This window comes from Sceloporus undulatus, chromosome 1 (genome assembly GCF_019175285.1).
Source record: "Sceloporus undulatus isolate JIND9_A2432 ecotype Alabama chromosome 1, SceUnd_v1.1, whole genome shotgun sequence".
Taxonomy (NCBI): Eukaryota; Metazoa; Chordata; class Lepidosauria; order Squamata; family Phrynosomatidae; genus Sceloporus; species Sceloporus undulatus.
In genome coordinates, this window is record NC_056522.1 from 34,244,097 (window position 1) to 34,263,444 (window position 19,348).

Genomic DNA, 19,348 nt, shown 5'->3' on the forward strand with positions numbered 1-19,348 from the left:
TGATGGGATTCCTCTGGTGGCACAGCAGCCTAGTGGTGACTCTGGGGAGGAACCAGGCCTGGAGGTTCCCTCCTTTAAACAACGCAGGGCTGAGAGTGCTGGCAGATGCAGGTCCAGGAGGATTGCTGAGAGACAATTGGCAAACAAGCCTCAGCTGGCACCGAGGAGAGAATCTCCTACTTAAGAAGCAGGGAGACACCAATTCAGTGCTAGAGTTTATTGCATGATCCTTTGGTGTGATTGCTGCCTGCACTGGCTCCCTGTTGCCTTGATTCTTGACCTTGGAATGGACTGGACTCTTGCTACTTCTGGCTGCCCTGACCCTGGACTGACTACTCTGACCTCTGTTTTCCTGACTTTGGCTCTGGCTTTCGGCTTGCTCCTTAACTATCACTCCTTGCAGGTTTGTGGACTGTTCCCAGTTGCTTGCTAATTACCTAGCTGAGCCATCCTTATTGGTGTTGTTTGTGTGTGCTGGCCGCAGTCCAGGACACACACATATTTCTTAAGATGGCTTCTAGCTTTCAAATCATGGCTTATTGGGAGTCAGTATTACATTTTTCCTGATCTAGGTGTGTGTAATGGTATATCCACGTTGCTCAATTATAGCTGTATGATGCCATTTAGTTGCTATGACTCAATAGTGCCAAATCCTGGGATCTTAGTATGAACTTAGGAATTCTTCATTTGAGTGCTCTCATGCCTGTCTGAAGGGAACTGAAACTACCTCACTGAACTACAAAACCTAGGATGCCATATGATAAGACTGTGCCAACTAAAGTGGTATCAAAATGTTATAACGATGTAGTGTGGATGCACCCTTGGTGAGCTTCCTCAAAAATTCAATTCATGTGCACTTTTTGGGCCTGTTCAAAGATGCAATAATGCCACTTACTTATGATACTCTTAAATGATAATACGAAGTATGCCAGATAGGGATTTTGGAGACAACTACACATTTGGTACACAGACTGTCATATTACAAAAAAATGAGATTCATGTGTGTAGTGTTAATGCATTTCTGCCCAAACTGACCATAGAAGCTTAATATTTTAATGGCAAATGGATTCCTGGGCCATTATAAACTATGCACATGACAATGAAGAATAGTGAGTCATTATTTCGTACATCTAGCTATCGTCTGTATCAAATGATAGACATAGTGCATATTTTCAAAAGTTTACTACAGCTATATTGTTAAAAATATCTTTCTTCCTGAACATTTGTACAGACAGTTTCAGTACTGTAGCTGTACTTTAAACGAGCAGCAATACTGGTCTTTACATAGAAATACTAAATTCTGCAATGTTTGTCACACACCTTACTTCAGTGGTTCTCATTTTGATCTTACTGATGTATGGAACTTTATTTCCCAGAAATCCTGAGCATTGACCATATTGGCTGGGATTTCTGGGAGTAGATGTCCAGGACATCTGGGGGACCAAAGTTTGAAAACCATTGCCTTAGCTCATGGATGTGATGCACTACCATTCTGTGGTATATAGTTCAAAAGGGATAATGAGCAACCAACCCATTGATTTATATCTCTACTGTGTATGCATAGTATAATTGTAAAAGTAGTGTTATACTCCAAGTTAGATATGGGGTTTCCTGTAGATTGATAGATCACTAACAACACAGTCCTTTTTTGTCAGTCCTTTGGGGTGGCCTGTAGGTGCTCCTTTCCCCGCTGGATCGGAGCCTCAGCTGCCAGAACGGCCGCCTCTGGGGCCCCGATCCACCGCTTTCCAGGCCGCGGGGAAGTGGCAAAAGGCTGCTTCCCCGAGGCCTGGAAAGGGGTGCTCTTGGGGCTTCATGCCCCAAGGACACCCGACAGCAGCGGGGACAAGCAGAAAGGGGCTGCCCGGCCCCTTTCTGCCTTGCGTCGCTGGCGCAGCCGTCTAAAGGCAGCGCCAGCAACGCAAATCCCGGAAGGAGCTCCGTTTCGGAGCTCCTTCTGACGCCGCGGAAAGGGTGCTCTATGCGCCCTGGCAGGGTGCCACTATGTCACAACCGCACCACCTCATTTGGAGGCGGCGCAGTGGTGACATAGCAATGGCGGCCCCCGTGTGGAACGGGCACCACCATTTTGTAAGGACTCGAGCCGTACTAGGGTTAGGGGCATCCGGAAGGGACGCACCTTTCTAACCCTAGTACGGACCCAGTCTGTACTGTTACACCCGTGCGGAACGGGCCTTTGTCCTCTTCTTAATGTGATATTCCTTAGTGCAACAGAACTTTCTACAATGCAAGCATACTTATCTTTCTACAATACAAGCATGCTTGTTTTCTTTTAGTCCTTATGGTGGGCTAATTGGGTTTCACAAGATGAATGCAGTTAAAAGGAGAAAATGTCACTTCTAAGAATACAAGATAGGAAGTTAATTCCACGCTATATCTTCATGAGGTACTGGGGACCATTCCAATGAGAAAATACATTGGACTGGTCTGCATGCCCTAATGCACCATTGGTTTTCATTTATACATATTTCAGCATCCTTTGGTGTTCATACTGGTTAAAGGAAATTCAAAGGCAAAGCAAACAGTGTGAAAGATATCAAAACACAAAATACTATAAATATCTAGTTGCTGTGAAGAGGATATTTTTCTTGTCACAAATGCAGGTACGTGTGGAATGTCTTTGCTTTGAAAGCTCTAAAGTTTCTGTATTAACTTAATAGCTTCTGTGTTTATTTGCAGTTAGATAATGACAACAAAGCATTAATTCCCTACCCACCAGTAGGCAATGCTCCTTATTACAAATCCCATGTGAAATTAAATGCTACACAGTTTTATAGGACTGTTTTCCTGCCCTTTCTGGATGGCCAAATTATCACCAGGATGTGAAACCACATTTTACGTGATCTATAAAGATTAATCAGACACAAAAGATGGCAGAAGAAACTTTGTTTTTAAAAAAAGTCATCAGCAACTCACCAACAGATTTGGTGATGTAAAGACATGTTCAAAATGCAAAGCTTCCAAATAACACAATTCATACTTGTCCCAGAATTGTGGACTTAAAGTTAGCAATGTATAGAAACTCCCACTCTTCTGGTATACCTGGCATAAGGAACACACATGCACAGCCATTCATGTGTGGACACATGATTGCTCCCACAAAAAGGGGGAAATGATCATGCAAATTTGGTCATATGAAAAGCCTTTCTGGGTCAAACCAAAGGCCTATTTAGTCAAGCATTCTACTCTCACAGCAACTAACTGATGGGTATGGAAAGTAAAATGAGTGCTATAGTGCCCTCCCATTTGTGTTCCCCTGCAAATGATGTTCAGAGGCATTTGGCTTCTGATATTGGACATAATATATAGCCATCATGGCTACTACTCACTGAAGCCTTATACAGTTGATCCTCCACATTTGTGGCTTTAACTTTTGTGGATCTGATTAATTGTGGATTTGATTAATATGTTCTCTCTAGGAATCTCTAGGTCCTCCAGTGTGACCCTATGGCCAACTTTTGCTAGACGCTAAACTGGAAGACCTAGAAATTCTGAGAGAGAACACTTCTCTAGGCATTTGTTGGTCCTTTAGCACAATTCTATGATCAACTTACTGCAGATGTTGACCACAGAGATTCCTAGAGAGGTGTTCTCTCAGATCAAAAAATAGTGGGTGGTTCTATTTGCATTTTTTCCACTTTCATGGAGGCCTTGTGTCCCTAACCCCAGTGAATGTGGAGGGACCACTGTACTTCATGTTGAACTTTGTGGTTCAGCAGGGATTTGAACGTTTATCACCTTAGTCCTAGTCCAACCCTCCAAACATTATACCACACTGGCTCTTCTCTTTGCTTAAACTACCCTGTGTGAAGGCCTTCTGTCAGATACAATCTTCAATGCAGGGAAATGGGAAATTGTTCCATGCAAAGAGGCTCCACAAACCAGTTATTTATATGAACTAGGCCTAACATTTGGACTATAGATTCCTATGAATGTTTGTTTTTGTTTTTTAAAAATCACTTTACGTGGGGAAAGGATGCACTAATGAAGAAATAGGAAAAACATTATAAACTGTACCCTTGCTGTCAAAAAGACTTGAGTCAGCTGCCATCTTGACATGAGGTTGCCACTCGTTATTGTATCATTTAGAGAAGAGGGACATGGTTAATGGGCTGGCCCCTCAAATATGGTATTCGTCAAGAAAACAGTAAATGTTTTGTTTTTTAAAAAATGTTAAGTGGGTGTTAGATTGTGTTTGTGGGGATATTCAGATCTCCTTCTGTTTTAAAGAACCACCTCAGCTTGCTCCAAAAATGTCTTTTTCTGACTCTGGAGACTGGGGTCTTGATATTTCATACAACTCCTGTGGTGTCTGGGAGCTTCTTCTAGAGGCTAATATCCTTAGTATATCAGCAAGCTGTTTTTCTATATTGGTCATTTTTGTGTTTAAAGCTTTGATGTCCTCCTTCAGTTCATGTTTCACTTCCAGCATCGTCGCCTGAAGCGTTTGTTCAGGAATAGGGTAGAATGAGTGTTTGACCTCTGCTAGGACAGGGCTGCGGTCCTGAGGACTTCTTGTCTCTCCCACATTGTCCAAGCGCAGGTCACTTTTCGTGATGCCGCTGTCACAAGAGTCAGTCTTCTTCAAAGTGGCCTCCCCTGCAGCTTTCGTTCTCTCTGGTAATGTTTCCATAGACTCTGCTTTGGATACTTTGTTCCAGTCTTCTCCCTTCGCACAGGCATCTTTGAATTTGGCCCAACCTTTACGCTTTGGATAATCCCCTGCCACTTTCCCTGCTACATAGTCTGAGGCAGGGGCTTGTAATTTGGCCTGGTCAGACACTCCAGATGTTGACGCCAACTGATAGGCAATGGGCGTTGCAGGGCTTTCCCTGACTGTTACAATGCTGGCTTTGACCACAGTGCGTGAAGGATGGTCTCCCACAATGCTGCCTTTCTCAACATCTAGGTCTTCTCGGCCTCTCTCAGCAGCTAAGCGAGCCTCCTTCTGCTGCCTAAATCTTTGAAAAAGTCGACGGACGGGATGGTCAGGTGGCAGGACTAAGGGGGCCTCATTCTTCCTTTTCATCCTCTCTTCCTCTTCTCGTTTGACGTCACTGATCTTCCGAAAGACAATCTGTAGAGAAAAATCACAGAAAAGGTCACAAATCCAGAGTGAAAAAATGATACCTGTGCCTCTTATTAGAAGTGGTATCTTGGGTTCTACTCAGTTAACCATGACTACATGATCTTAGACAGCTAATCATTGGCACAAAGCAGAGTTTCATATTAGTCAGACATTCCACAGGTGTCAACCTAGAATTTGGAAACACTACTTTTTAAACTACAACTCCCAAAATGCTTCAGCCTGTACAATTTTTTAAAAGTAACATTTTTAAGCTCTGTGGTATTCTAACACAGTCACTATGAAAAAGTGTAGTCCTTTTTGCATGTTCTGTCATTTCTTTCCCTTCCTACAGAAACTTACAATGAATGTTAGGCTTCTGGGGAGGAGTGAGAATGTAAAGATTTAAATACACATTTTAAAAGTCTATTTACCACCAGCTTCCTGAGGCTGATTTGTTCAGGATGGAATACAGAAATGGCAAGAAGTCCCCAAGGAGCAGCTGGCTTTCTTCCTGAACAAACCTCTCACCAGGAAGGTGTGTACCTTGCATGAATAAAAGCAAGCTGAGGAAGTTGACAGGATTGTTGTGAGGATAAAGTGGAGGAGAGGCAGAGAGCCATGTATGTCACCCTGCACCCACTGGAAGAAAGGCAAAATATACATGTAACAAATAAATATTAAGATCTCCATTTTTTGTCTACCTCTGATATGGGTTATCTAACTTCCTCCCAAAAGAAGCATCACTTCCCTGGCAGAACAGATTAGGACTATAACCTCTAATCTAAAATCTAATCTAAAATTAAAATCTTAATCTAAAATCTTTTGTTTACCTGGTTGTTTTTGTTACAGGTAACTCTCAGATGACATCTAGGGTTAACAAGTGATAATGCCAGTTCCTATTTGCCACCAAATTAAACCCTAACCCTACTCCAAAGACCTAATGAGATCAGGATGATGCATCTTCTATAATATCATCTATGCAAATGAATGCTAGAATTTGAAGGTCCCAGTCAATGCTAGAATTCCCATAGGAAATATTTATCCCATTGTAAATGTTAATTAAACAAACAAATGGGCTGAATAAATAAAGAAGTATCCCTCCAAATGTTGGAAGCATCTCTATTAAGATAGTCATAGCAGGAACACAAAATAATAAGACTTTATGCTTCCCCCAATGATATTAAATCTACTGAACACTGGGCAAGCACACAAACAAATAGCTTTGTTAATTTCAGCTCCTTAGGGAAGTCAGAGAGATTGGCAATTTGAGAATAATTCAAGAGCTGCCAAATGGGAAATTAAACACATTTCATGTTTACATATTGTCTTTTCACATATCAACCAGAACATCCAGAAGCAATAGTGGAAGCTACAATACAGGTTCTGTTGGGATGCTGCAGGGTGACTTTAGCTGCATCCATGCTGTAGAAATAATATGATTTGGCACCACTTTGACCACCATAGCTCAATGCTATGGAATTCTGAGTTTTGAAAGCAAATGTGCTTTCAAAACTCAGTTTTCAAATACTTTCTCACAGCAGGAAAAATATTGCTAAAATTAATCATTCCTTTGAGAATGAAAATAGTGAAGAATTCCATCCCAATAAGCACATTAGAATATGACTGAAACTTCAAGATCTTTAAGAACTCCAGCCTCTTCTGGACATAAGAGAGCAGAAGACCTTCAGATGTTGGGAACTGTATGAATTTATATTGCTAATTAAAGACTGTCATACTAATTAAGGACTGATAAATAAGTACACTAAAGAGTAGAATCCTACAAATATTTACTAAAATATTACATTGGACTTATTATCAGGTTAAATTTGTATAAGATTACAACCTGAGAGACTGAAAAAAATATCCTGGACTGTGGATTTTGTTTGGTTTTTTTGAAAGTGTGGTTTAAGTATTTTGGGGTTGTTTTTTTTTTTAAAGAAATATTATATTTCTTAAAAACTTGCTGTCTTTCTATCCAAAAGGAGCAACAAATACATAATCATACTTGGCGAAAACAACAAGAAATGAACAAAGGAGGTAATTTTCACTTTGGCTCTTATAATTAAAATTTTGTTTTGGATGCATGATGCAAAAGAAATCCATCTTGGGTTTTATATTAAATTATCCTGTGCATGGATGGCAATATATAAGAAATCAGAAACAGTGGAAGGATATACGAATAAGAAATTAAAGACATTCACAAACAGATAAGAGTTGAAAAATGGTACAAGCATACTGTTTAAGCTGCCAATTTCCTGCAAATGTTTTTGTAATGAGTAATTTCTGTTTTGTTCTTGCTTGGGTACATTTGTGAATGTGTGAGTTCTTTATTTTGATCTCCCTACATAATGCTTGAATAAACCATTACACACACACACACACACACACACACCCCTAACTAAAAGGTGTTTGCCTTAACATGTTGTATTAATGATTTCCATGTCCATGGAATCTAGAAAATGCTAGTCAATTGGAGTTCGAAAGAGCCACAATTGTTAGTTGGCACACTGTTTAGGCTGTGTGTATATGCTATGATCATCCTATGCTGTGCTTAGCTCCAATTTCACCATTGTCCTGGAGCTGGGTGCCCAACAGCAGAAGGGTATGCACCTAGCTTCCACATTTCTTTGTACTCTTCAGTTGACTTAAAGAGTCTATGCTACCTCCTATGTTACAACATCATTTACACAGGATGACAGCAAATTACAGAAAAATGAGCTATATGCTTCTATTTTCAATGCCTTTTGCTTGATCTTTTTATCTGGAAATGCCTGAAACTGAATCCAAGAACCTCAGTAAGTGTTTTCCCACTTAATTACATACCACAAAGTAATATATATCTGGTATGACTAAAAATGATTCAATCATTTTCTATATAGCATGTAGAAGCCCAGATGAATTATACTTTTACAAGGAAAGAGACAGGCTTCTGCAGTCCCGGACATTAACCTCAAAGTATCGTATCAGAATCAACACTCAGAAAAGTTATTCCCAAACCATCTCATCCAGCATGACAACCTGCTAGAATATGCTGGGAGTTATAACCCAAAACATTCTCTTTCTAAGCTATGTTCTGCTGCTGTTGGTGGCTGGTTGGCTGGCTGCAGCTGAGGCAGTCTATGTGCCAACAGATCAAGACAATGTACCTTTTGATTTCCCCAAACAAACAAGAAAATGTTAAAGGTAGATGAGAAAGGGAGACTGCAAGTCCCCAAGAGGGTGCATGTAGTGGGATGGGGCTACATTGCAGGTATTGGATCACGCTGTTGTGCAGGTGATGATGCAACAAGTGGTATGGCTGTGCACTCTTTCATGGTGCCACAATTAATCCAACTCCCCAACCACCACCAAGTACCACACTTACAAAACTTCTTAGACAGCACAGCTGATTGCATAGTGAATCATATCATCAAAAGAGGAGTTGCCCAGTGCCAAACAAAATAACACACTTGCAGAGTTTCCTTGATATTGCAACTGCTTGTTTAATGGCATTTATATGATATAAAGCCGCAGAAGGATTCCATTTGCTGCCCCAACACCATTTATAAATTTGTGCAAAGAAGGTGCAGTGTGCCCGCATCATACACAGGCACATTATACGCTGCTTTCAATATATGCTGAAAGCAGCACCACTTCTTCCGTACGCTGGAAGAAACAATGGCATGTGTGCCCATAGTGCGCACGCACTGCCGCTACCACCACAAGCCCCATTACTTGTAATGAGGATCGAGCATACGCGCTTTTTGTTTTGCACAGGGGAGTCCGGAATGGGTCCCCTGTGTAAAACAAGAGTGCACTGTATCTCTGTGTTCTGAGTCCATCCCTGTTTTTATGTAATGTTGCCCTTTTACATCCCATTGAATTTTTGAAGTTGGTTTGTAAGGATCTGTATTTTAGCTTGTTTTTGTTTGTATTTGTTATCGTTTTCTGCCTTTTTTGGTAAGAAATAAAGTTATCTTTTTTTAAAAAATACATTTATAAAGGCTGAAATCTGATTGGGGCCATATGTTTGGCATGTAGCTGCATCTCCATAGTTATATGCTCTCATGCTATCCACTCAGCCCCCCTGTCCCCACAGATGACATAGCCATGTTATTGGAGAGTGATGGGAACAATAGAAATGTGTCCAGCTATTTTCCTGTAGCTGAACATATTGCAACAGGGATCTCCTGAGGGTTCTCAGGAAGTCCCTGCAGATATCATCCTTGCAACATGCCCAAGGAAAACAGCTGCATGTGTGTCTGCTGACCCCCTGTTCTCCAACAACATGGAAATGGTTGTGTGGGTTTTTTTTGGGGGGGGATACAGCCCTTAAAAGATGGTTTTGGAGGGGGATCTACATAACTGTGCAAATTCCGATTCCTACAATAATACAAAACAAAACAAAAAAAGGATTATGCTAGTATAGATTGGATTTACAGTGTCATGGCTCACTAATACTATGCCAGACAAACTTTCCACCATGCTCTCTCACAGTCTCCTTAATTGTAGTTATTTTAACATTACCAACACCACTACCAGTAGGCATAGAATCATAGAATCATAGAGTTGGAAGAGACTGCGAGGGCCTTCCAGTCCAACCCCCTGCTTAACTTCCAAGATCAGATACTTCCTTTAGTGTATTTAGGCCAGCAATGTTAGGTTACCACCTTCCTATTTTTATTCAGAAGACTTTTGGCATTAAAGGCACCTTGCTGTTTAGGGAGTCTAAATTCAGTGGTTATTTCTTTTTCACTTTTAATTAATCTAGTTTTAACCTCTTTTAACTTTAGTTGTTTTTACTTGGATCTTATTACTGTTAGCTCTCTGAGGCTGAAAGACAGGCTTTAGACTTTTCTCTTAGAAAAAATATCTCTAGTCCCACCATTATTTTCCAAGTGTTAAGACAACTGTTTTGAGATGTGCTACATTCTCTTTTATATTTAGATGAATAGGATACTCTGTATATTTTAAAGGGAAATGCATGCAACAAACAGAATGTCCAAAGGTTTCTCCTTATCAATTATTTTATGTTAGTGTTACTGGAAAAGATAACTTATGGCACACCAAAAAAATCCCTCACTATGCTCAGTGTTCCAATAATTCATCTCCATTTTTATTACTCTATCTAAAATTGTGACACTAGCAAACTAGTTGACCTAAAACATGAAAAATATCTGCCAAAGGAAAAATTAACTGTCATAATCATTGTTGCAATTCTATACATGTAGCCAAGAAAAATAGATGATCCTGTCCTCTTCTGTCACTCTTGTGTCGAGACTGCTTCTTTTCATTGTTACTAAAAAGATTTGAAATCCTAGGGTTGGACTAGAAGAACCATAAACCAACCTCCTGCCATGCAGGAATACAGCACTCTCAGAAACCAGAAATCAGTGATCCCAGTAAACAGTGAAACAATACTATATAAAAATAATGGTTGATAAGTGTCAAGAAGTTAGCTTAGTCATAAAGGTAAGTGGTATAATAATGAGACATGGGAAGTAAAGAATATGAACTAACAATTAGTAAAGAGAATGAAATGATAAGGAAAAGCAGCAAAGTCTATACACTATTAATAGAAATTTTATGAAAGGACTATATATAAAGATTTAATAAAGGGAAGAAAGGAAGTCAGTGTGTGAATATTATTGGTTGAGGGAAGTTGAGGAAGGAATGTAGTTAAGTAAGGTTTTAAGAAAGATAAGTAGGTAGAAGAAGGTGAGTATAAGTGAAGGTGGGAGGTGAGAGAGTGAAGAGGAGAGGAGGTAATGGAGGAGAGTGAGGTATAAAAGAGAGTATAGGTATGAAGTAGGTAAGTCAGGAGAGGAGATGGAATGAAGGAAGTGGGAGAATAGGTATATGTAGAAGATATGATGGAGGAAGCATGATAGAGAAGATAGGATATTTAGGGAAGGAGAATGTTGATGATTAAAGGAAACATATAATTATTCAGATTTTAGATAGGTAGATTTATTTGAATTATTATAATTAATTAATGTAGTTAATTTTCGTTATAGAGATAAAGTAAAGTAGTGGTGATTGTAGATGGCGAATAACACTAGATTGTTTGATTTTTTTTCTAACTGCACAATAAAAATATTTTAAAAAGAGAGAGAGCCTGACACTACACAAGGCAGTCTACTGTCATAAAGTTCTTCTAAATATTCAGGTGCATTTTTAATATAGTTTGAACACAATCAACTGGTGATAGTTTTTACAGTCCATGTTGTAGTAATACCTTTATGAAACCAAACAAAAAGTCCAAAATACATCACATTAGGTGTTGATGCTTCTTCATCAGGCAGAGATGGTGAGAAAGCACACAGGGTGCATTCTGCATTGCAGAATTAATGCAGTTTTGCCATGGCTCCATCCTTTAGACTTCTGCTTGTTGTGGCATCAGAGTGCTCTGAAAGAGAAGGCTAAATATCTCACAAAAGTACAAATGCCAGAATTTCATAGCATTGAGCCTTGGCAGTTAAAGCAGTGTCAAACTGCATTATTTTTGCAGTACAGATGCAGCCACAGGGGAAGGAAAGTAATGGAATCAACATTTTGTTTTGAAATGGCAAAGAAGAAGATTAAAAGGTGAGCCTCCCCACTACACCCAGCATTAGTTTACTGGAGACAAAATCAGTAAAAAATAAGAAGCAATGAAGTTTTACTTCTCCATTTCAAGTTACAAAGTACAGAACTTGTGAACTGTGTTTACCTCTGTCCTATAAGAGTTCTTAACCACCTCTGCAGAGAGAGCAGAGGAGTCCCTTGGAAATTATATGTACTGTGAAGTCTGGAATTTATCTAGGGGTTGGAATAGGCAAACTACATCAGTAGAAATCAAAATGGGTAGCTTTGGCGTGTTTCAAACCACCATAAGGGATGTCCTAAGGACGTACAAGATGGCAGCACCCCATCTACATGGGGGCAGCCATGATGGCATCACGAATGCGCCGCCTCCAAACAAGGTGGCGCGGATGTGACGCCATTGCGCTGCACGAGGGCACTTAGTGCGCCCTTTCATCGGAACATGAAGGAGCTCTGAAATGGAGCTCCTTCCTGGTCTTGCATCACTGGGCGCAGCCTTTAGATGGCTGCGCCCAGCGACGCAGAAGAGAAAGGGGCCAAGTGGCCCCTTTCTCCTCCTCCCCACCACCGCGGGGTGTCCTTGGGGCTTGAAGTCCCAAGGACACCCCTTTCCAGGCCTCAGGGAAGGGGCCTTTTGCCACTTCCCAGCAGCCTGGAAAGTGGCGGATTGGGGCCTCAGCGGCTGCTGCTCTGACCACTGAGGCCCCGATCCGGCGGGGAAAGGGGCAGGTGCAGGCCGCCACTTTTCAGCGATCTGTAATGCGCCTTTGTATTGTATTGTTTCTATTGTTACAGGATGAATGCTATATGCTTGGCAAAATTTAACCTCTGAAGCACAAATATTAAGGACATAAATGTGTCTGTATGGAGTAAATAGTAAAATATCTCTTTGTAAGAAAGACGAGCTTACCAGCTAGTTCTGGACATCTGGCTATCTAACCTAAAAGAAAGGAACAGTATGTAGAGAGATCTTGTGGCACCTTTGAGACTAATAAAAATAAAGACGTTGGCAGCATGAGCTTTTGCAGACTTCAGTCTGCTTCCTCAGATGTATATGCATCTGAAGAAGCAGACTAAAGTCTACAAAAGCTCATGCTGCCAACTTCTTTATTTCACTTTATCTCAAACATGCTACAAGATCTCTCTACATACTGATTCTACAGACGAACACAGCTATATCTTTGAATACTAAAAAAGGAAGTAAAAGAGAGTCTGATAGAGAAAATAATAAACAGGTGGCCTGCATATATAGAGAAAAAACTAAAAAGGCATATTTCATTGGTACAATTGTTCTTATGATGTCTGATTCATATCAGATACAATCATCTGCTGGCAGGGAGCCACAAGTGGTGGATAGTGACATTCACTTTATATGAGTATGTCCAATTCACACTGCAGAAATAATCCACTTTGACACCACTTTCACTGTGTTGACTCAGTGCAAGGGAATCCTGGCAATGGTAGTTTATTGTGGCACCAGAGCTCTCTGACAGAGAAGGCTAAATGTCTCACAAAACTACAGTTCTTAGAATTCCCTAGCAATGAGCCAGGACAGTTAAAGACATGTCAAATTGGATTATTTCTGCAGTGTGGATTGGACATGGGTGTCCTTATATAAAGAGCTAGAAAAATCTCCTCTTGGACTGAAAGGGAGAATCTTTGGTGACATTAATGGGAATTAGTTGGGTTTGTCTCTGACTGGACAGATTACAGCCTACTTAAACCTAATTTTTCTGTTGTGAAGTAGCTGGCATGCTGGGGCCAGTGAGATTCTGACCTCAGTTGTGATTGGGAAGGATGTTCAAAGTTACCCTTCCTATGGGATTTAATCTTGGTCTATTGCCGAATCTTGATCTCCTACAGCACAAAACTGGCATTGCAGTAACATCAATAACAACAATATTTTATCCCACCTTTTCCCTAGTCTATTATTATTATTATTATTATTATTATTATTATTATTATTATTATTAACCTGTATTTATGAAGCACTGTAAATTTACACAGCGCTGTACATGCAATCTTTTTAGTTAGACAGATCCCTGCCCTCGGGCTTACAATCTAAAAAGACATGACACAGAAGGAGAAGGGAGTAGTGGAGGGAAAGGGTAAGAGGTCCAGCAGTTCCTCTCTACCTCCAAGGCCTGGACCAAGGCAGATGGACTGGAGGGAAGGCTTGGCTTCATAATGGATGGTTAATCATTTTCCAGGGAAAATACATACTCTCAAGTAGGATAACGCATATACAGTACACAGCAATACAGGAAATGGTTTGATAAACAGCACCAAAAGAACATCAAATAGTAAACGACAATTATGCAATGGTAAGCGACAATTATGCAATGCCTGGGAAGGCTTCTCTGAACAGGATGGTTTTCAACTCGGTTTTGAAGCTAGTTAAAGAAGTGATGGCTCTTGCTTGAGGGGGAAGAAGGTTCCAGGAGTGAGGGGCAGCAAGTGAAAAGGGGCAAATCCGGGATGGGGCAGAGGAAATCCTGGGCTGAGACAGCAGACCTTGACTACCAGAACGGAGGGCCCTGGTGGGAAGGTGAGGAGAAAGAAGGTCTGATAAGTAAGGAGGGGCCAGTCCATGGAGGGCTTTAAATGTCGACAGCAGGAGCTTATACTGAATGCGGAAAACTGAATGCGACTCATGATGGCTTAGAAAAGTTAAAACAGACAAAACTAAAAAAAATTGCATGTTTAAAAGTTCAAAATACTATCCATAGAATTGTAAGTTAGAAGTATGACCACTAAAAGGAAAAAAAAAAAAAAAGCAAGTCTATACAGAATATCACATTATGAAAGACTGTGGAGACCAGGGTATGGTTTACAGCTCTGCCACGAAACCCTTGGGCAAGTCACATGCTCTCAGCCTCAGAAGACAGCAGACAAACCACATGTGAACAAATCTTGTCAAGAAAACCCCAAAATAGGGTCACCGTAAGTCAGAAATGACTTGAAGGCACACAACAACAACAACAACATTTTGGAATTAAATGTATTTGCCTTTATAATGAACAGTTAATTGGTACTACTAAGAGCTAGAAATCCTTGAAGCATACAGAGTTTTGACTAACTAAAACATTACATTCGAATACTGAAGTTCAGTGTCAGCAAACTGGATGCATCATATACCCAAAGTGTGGTGTGTGTGTGTGTGTATGTGTGTGTAAAGGCTGACTGAGTACCAATTTTCCTGTTGACCTGAGAGTGCGGGGTGGATTATGCAGGGAGAGGCGTTCCCTCAAGTAACCTGGGCCCAAGCCATTTAGGGCTTTAAAGCCCTAAATGGCTTGGGCCCAGGTTACTTGAGGGAACGCCTCTCCCGGCATAATCCACCCCGCACTCTCAGGTCAACAGGAAAATTGGTACTCAGTCAGCCTAGGGTGAGATTGGCGACTACCCAGCAAAGGGCTTTTTACGGCAGTAGCGCCTTCTCTTTGGAAACTTTACCCGAAGAGATCCGCCTTAGTGGAACGGTGGAAGCCTTAAAAAGGCATTAAAAACTTACCTCTTCCTACAAGCCTACCCTCCCAATTCCTTGTAATAAAGTTTCCCTCCCCTTACGGTTTGATGATGTAGGTATTTATAATGTGATTTTAATATGTGGAATGTTTCTAGCCAATATTTGTGGAATAATGGGTATGAGGTGTTTTAAATGTCATTTGTTTTGTATTGTATTTACCTTTATATTGTACACTGCTTTGATCCTGGGAAAAGCGGTTTATAATAAACAATTTATTATTATATTATATTATTATTATTATTATTATTAGTTGATTGATAAAAAGTGAGAAATACATTTGTATTTTCCCTGGAAGAAGATTAACCACCATTAAGAAGCCAAGCCCTCCCCTCCAATCCATCTGTCTGTCCAGGCCTTGGAGGTAGAGAGGAACTGCTGGACCTCTTACCCTTTCCCTCCAACCAGTCCCTTCTCCTTTTGTGTCATGTCTTTTTAGATTGTAAGCCCGAGGGCAGGGAACCGTCTAATTATAAAGATTGTTTGTACAGCACTGTGTAAATCTACAGCACTTCATAAAGGTTAATAATAATAATAATAATAATAATAATAATAATAATAATAATAATAATTTGTTTCCATATCAAGAAACTCCTTTAGAAAGGAGTTAGTAAAGGGGAATTCTGATGTGGAAAAAATAATGTGTGTGCAGCTGCTGGTTTATATGGCTTGACACAGGTCTGGATGCCAAAGATGTTTACAGACAAATGCTGCTAAAAGCAAGTCAGCTGATGTGTGCTGACTGGACTATTCCAAAACATCCAAAATAAGAGGGAAGGATCAGCATACTTTGGATAATGCCAGAATTTCTAGGGGCTAGTCTACACGTAAATGTATTATATGAACTGCTGTGGAATTTCCCACATTTGCTTCAACACTCAATTATCTTCAGTTTCCTGCACAAATTCACATCTATTTGCCTTTCCTGTGCCAAAAATGAGCAGCCATGCGAACCCATCCAAAGCAAGTGGACAGCTACATGTCCAATAATGCTTATCCTCGTGGATACTCATGGATGCTGCAGTAAAAACCATGAATCCTTTTTTCAGTGAAGTTGATGGAGACCACCCCTCCAAAAAATATCATCTGAATCATGTGCAGATGGATCACAATCCTCTCACAAAATCCAATTTCCTCTGAAACGTGTGGATGGATCACAGTCTATTCATCTAGGATGAGGAGTATTTTAATCATGTAGACAAGCCCGAGAACTACTGCCTTCCAATAAACATTTAAAAAACCCAGCACAAGGTGACAACATTCCTTCCTGCAAAACCCACTGAAGATTAAGCATGCTCATTAGCCAGATGGTATCTGTGGGGCAGGGAAAAACTGAGATGCAGTTAGAATGGATTACCCTGGGAAAAGTCATAATTGGCTGGGAAGCTGTAATACTGAATTGGAGCACCTCATTCTGCAACATTTTTGCTGCAGGTCCCAGCTGTCTTTTCATATTTCCTACAATTATCCTGCTCTTATGTTTTTAACTGTTCAAAAAATCCAGTTCTTTTATTCCAAAACTCTGCCTCCTCACTTCAAGACCTGTTAAGGAATTCCTCCTTCTTTTCCTCTTCTTCTCATCAGGAACAATGCCCACTCCCTTTATGTTTTGCATTTGAGGCAGGCTCTTGGTAAAGAGACTGAGGCCTCATTCCCACTATATTTTAAACCTGTTTGCAAATCGGTTTTAAACAGTTTAAATCACCCTGGTTTGTACTTGAACCGAATTGCAGTTCAAGTGCGCTCGACCCATTTAACCCATGTCTTTTTGATGCTGAATTTTTGTGTGTCTTTTTGGATAAACCGATTCCACACAAGTGCGAACCAGATGCGGATTGGAATCAATTTCAAGAATCAATTTCAAGAATCGATTCAATGTCAGTGTGAACAAGATGCAGACTGGAATTGTTTTATTATGACATGATAAGGGGTTGTCAGGTGGGGAAGCAGAAAATAGCAACATATGTTCGCTTACCCTTTGACATTCGTACAGAAGTACAGTGGTGCCTCGGGTTACGAAATTACTGTAATTCGTTCCGCCATTCCTTTCGTAACCCGAAAATTTCGTAACCCGAAACACTTTTCCGTTAGCACTGGAAAGCCTATAGCTGCACTTTGCAGCATTTGAATTTCGCGCCGAAATGAATTTCGTAACCCGAAAAATATTTCGTAACCCGAAACAGTTTTTGCCAATCCAACTTTTTCGTATCCCGGAAATTTTGTAACCCGATCATTTCGTATCCCGAGGCACCACTGTACATAAATGTGATTGCAGTGAAGGACAGAGGGAAAAAAGATCCTGCTGAAAATACTTCAAATTGAACTGATTCATTTGCCCATGTGAACTACAAGTGGGTTATTTTGAGAGACTCTTGCAGGAGACAGTTTAAATTGAATCGATTCATTTGTCAATGTGAACCACAAGTGGGTTATTTTATTTTATTTAATAGCAAGAAAATGTGATCGGGGTAAATATAGTGTGAACCTTGCTCCGCTGCTGAATCGATCCATCAATTCGGATCACAAAGTGGTTTATTTTTAAGTGGGAAGGTGGCCCAAGAAAAGACATCTGACAAAAAGAAAAGAATGAGTGAAGACAGGTTGTGACAAAAGTAGATCTCTCAGGAAAGATGTAATTTGGAAGAGTGAGTATTACTTTTTTTTTGTATGTGGAAGATTGCCACCGTTTGTTTACAAAAACTATGAGCATCTCAGATTCTCTGGGAAAAATTTACAGCAGCCAATAAAAACCAGGTTGGCTGCAGTTACTCAGAGGGCCTTTTTATCGGCCACTCCTAAATTATCGAATAACCTGTTGGACAAGATCTGACATATCACCAAACCTAACGGCTTTGAAAAAGCTGTCAAGACGGATCTCTTCCAACAGGCCTTCCCTGACTGATCATCTTACTCCCATTGATATGGATTACCCTGACTACTCCAAGATGTCTTGCGCAAATTATGAGATTTTAGTGACTTTAATATGATTTTATAATGCTGATATTGTATGTATGTATTTTTTATTGTATTATTGTAATTTTATTGTTGTAACTCGCCTTGATCCATTGGAGAGGTGGGATTATTATTATTATTATTATTTAAAGAATTCCAGAGGATGAAAACGATTTATAGGGGATGAAATGGCTGGAAGGGAAAGAGCTAAGTATCTCCTCCCCTCACCAATTTGCTTCCTTTCACAGCATTCAGAAGAAAGAAGATGCTGCTGGGGAAAAGACACACATGTTTTCATATAGGCGGGTTACAAACTGCCATAAAGTACGCGCTCCGCACGTACTAGGGTTAGGAAGGGCCGTATTAGGGTTAGGAAGGTTCTTACCTTCCTCACGGCCCTTTCTCCCAGTACGCACAGAGCACGTCGTAAATGGTGGCACCCATCCACATGGGTGCCGCCATTTTGACGTCTTGGATGCTGTGCGTCCAGACGTGTCGCAGCGGAAGTGACGCCTCGAGGGCGCGCTCCGCCCCTCACGGCGGCACTTCCGCGTTTCGAAAAGGAGCGCCATTTCGGTGCTCCTTTTTCGCTGCACGGGGAAGCCTCGCGGTCTGGCCGCTGGGGCTTCCCTATGCAGCGAATGGCGGCGGTGGGAAAACGGCCCCTTGAGGGCCGTTTGTATCCCGCCATTATAAGAAGTTTGGCCCTAACGGCGCCAATTAGTGTAAAAATAATGAAATACAGAAGCAAAAATATGAATGGAGTGTAAGAAGCTCCCCTGGAAGAAGTATTCAGAAACTGGTTTTCAGATTTTGTGATAGAAAAAGCACAATCCCATAGGTACAATTGTGTGGATTAGGGCCTCTTATTTCTCCGAGACAAAGCTTCTCAATTTACACATGGAAAATATCATAAACCCCTGCAGGTTTGAATGAAAAACTGTGAGCAAACATTTTATATAGAAGCTCAGATTGGGGATGGAAGTGGGGACAGCCTCCAGAGCCCCAAATTGTTAACAACTCTGTACAATTTTCAGAACTCAGCCAGTCAAGAACTAAAGGTAAAGGTTTTATGGGTCATAACCAGTTTTCATTAACAGTTACATCTCTGTCAGCCTAATATGATCCTCCGAGGACATCATAATTGTGAATACAAAATTACAGGATATTGGGAGTGAGGAAAATGATTTTAGACCATGTTTCTAAGAACTGCTATA

At 40.6% G+C, this 19,348-nt stretch overlaps 1 protein-coding gene across 2 annotated transcripts in view; it reads right to left on the minus strand.

Moving 5' to 3' along the window:
- The window catches only part of KCNH1 (potassium voltage-gated channel subfamily H member 1), a 358,490-nt gene that overhangs the window by 8,692 nt on the left and 330,450 nt on the right, over positions 1-19,348 (minus strand). Inside the window, exon 11 of one of the 2 annotated variants that reach the window (XR_006101185.1) lies at positions 4,039-5,098. Coding sequence is in view for 1 of the 2 variants with exons in the window: in XM_042444296.1 (XP_042300230.1) it covers positions 4,259-5,098 (840 nt within the window). In the remaining variant the exon portion in view is untranslated. Of the gene's footprint in view, positions 1-3,745; positions 5,099-19,348 lie in introns of those variants that run through there. The other variant, XM_042444296.1, reaches the window with a different exon arrangement.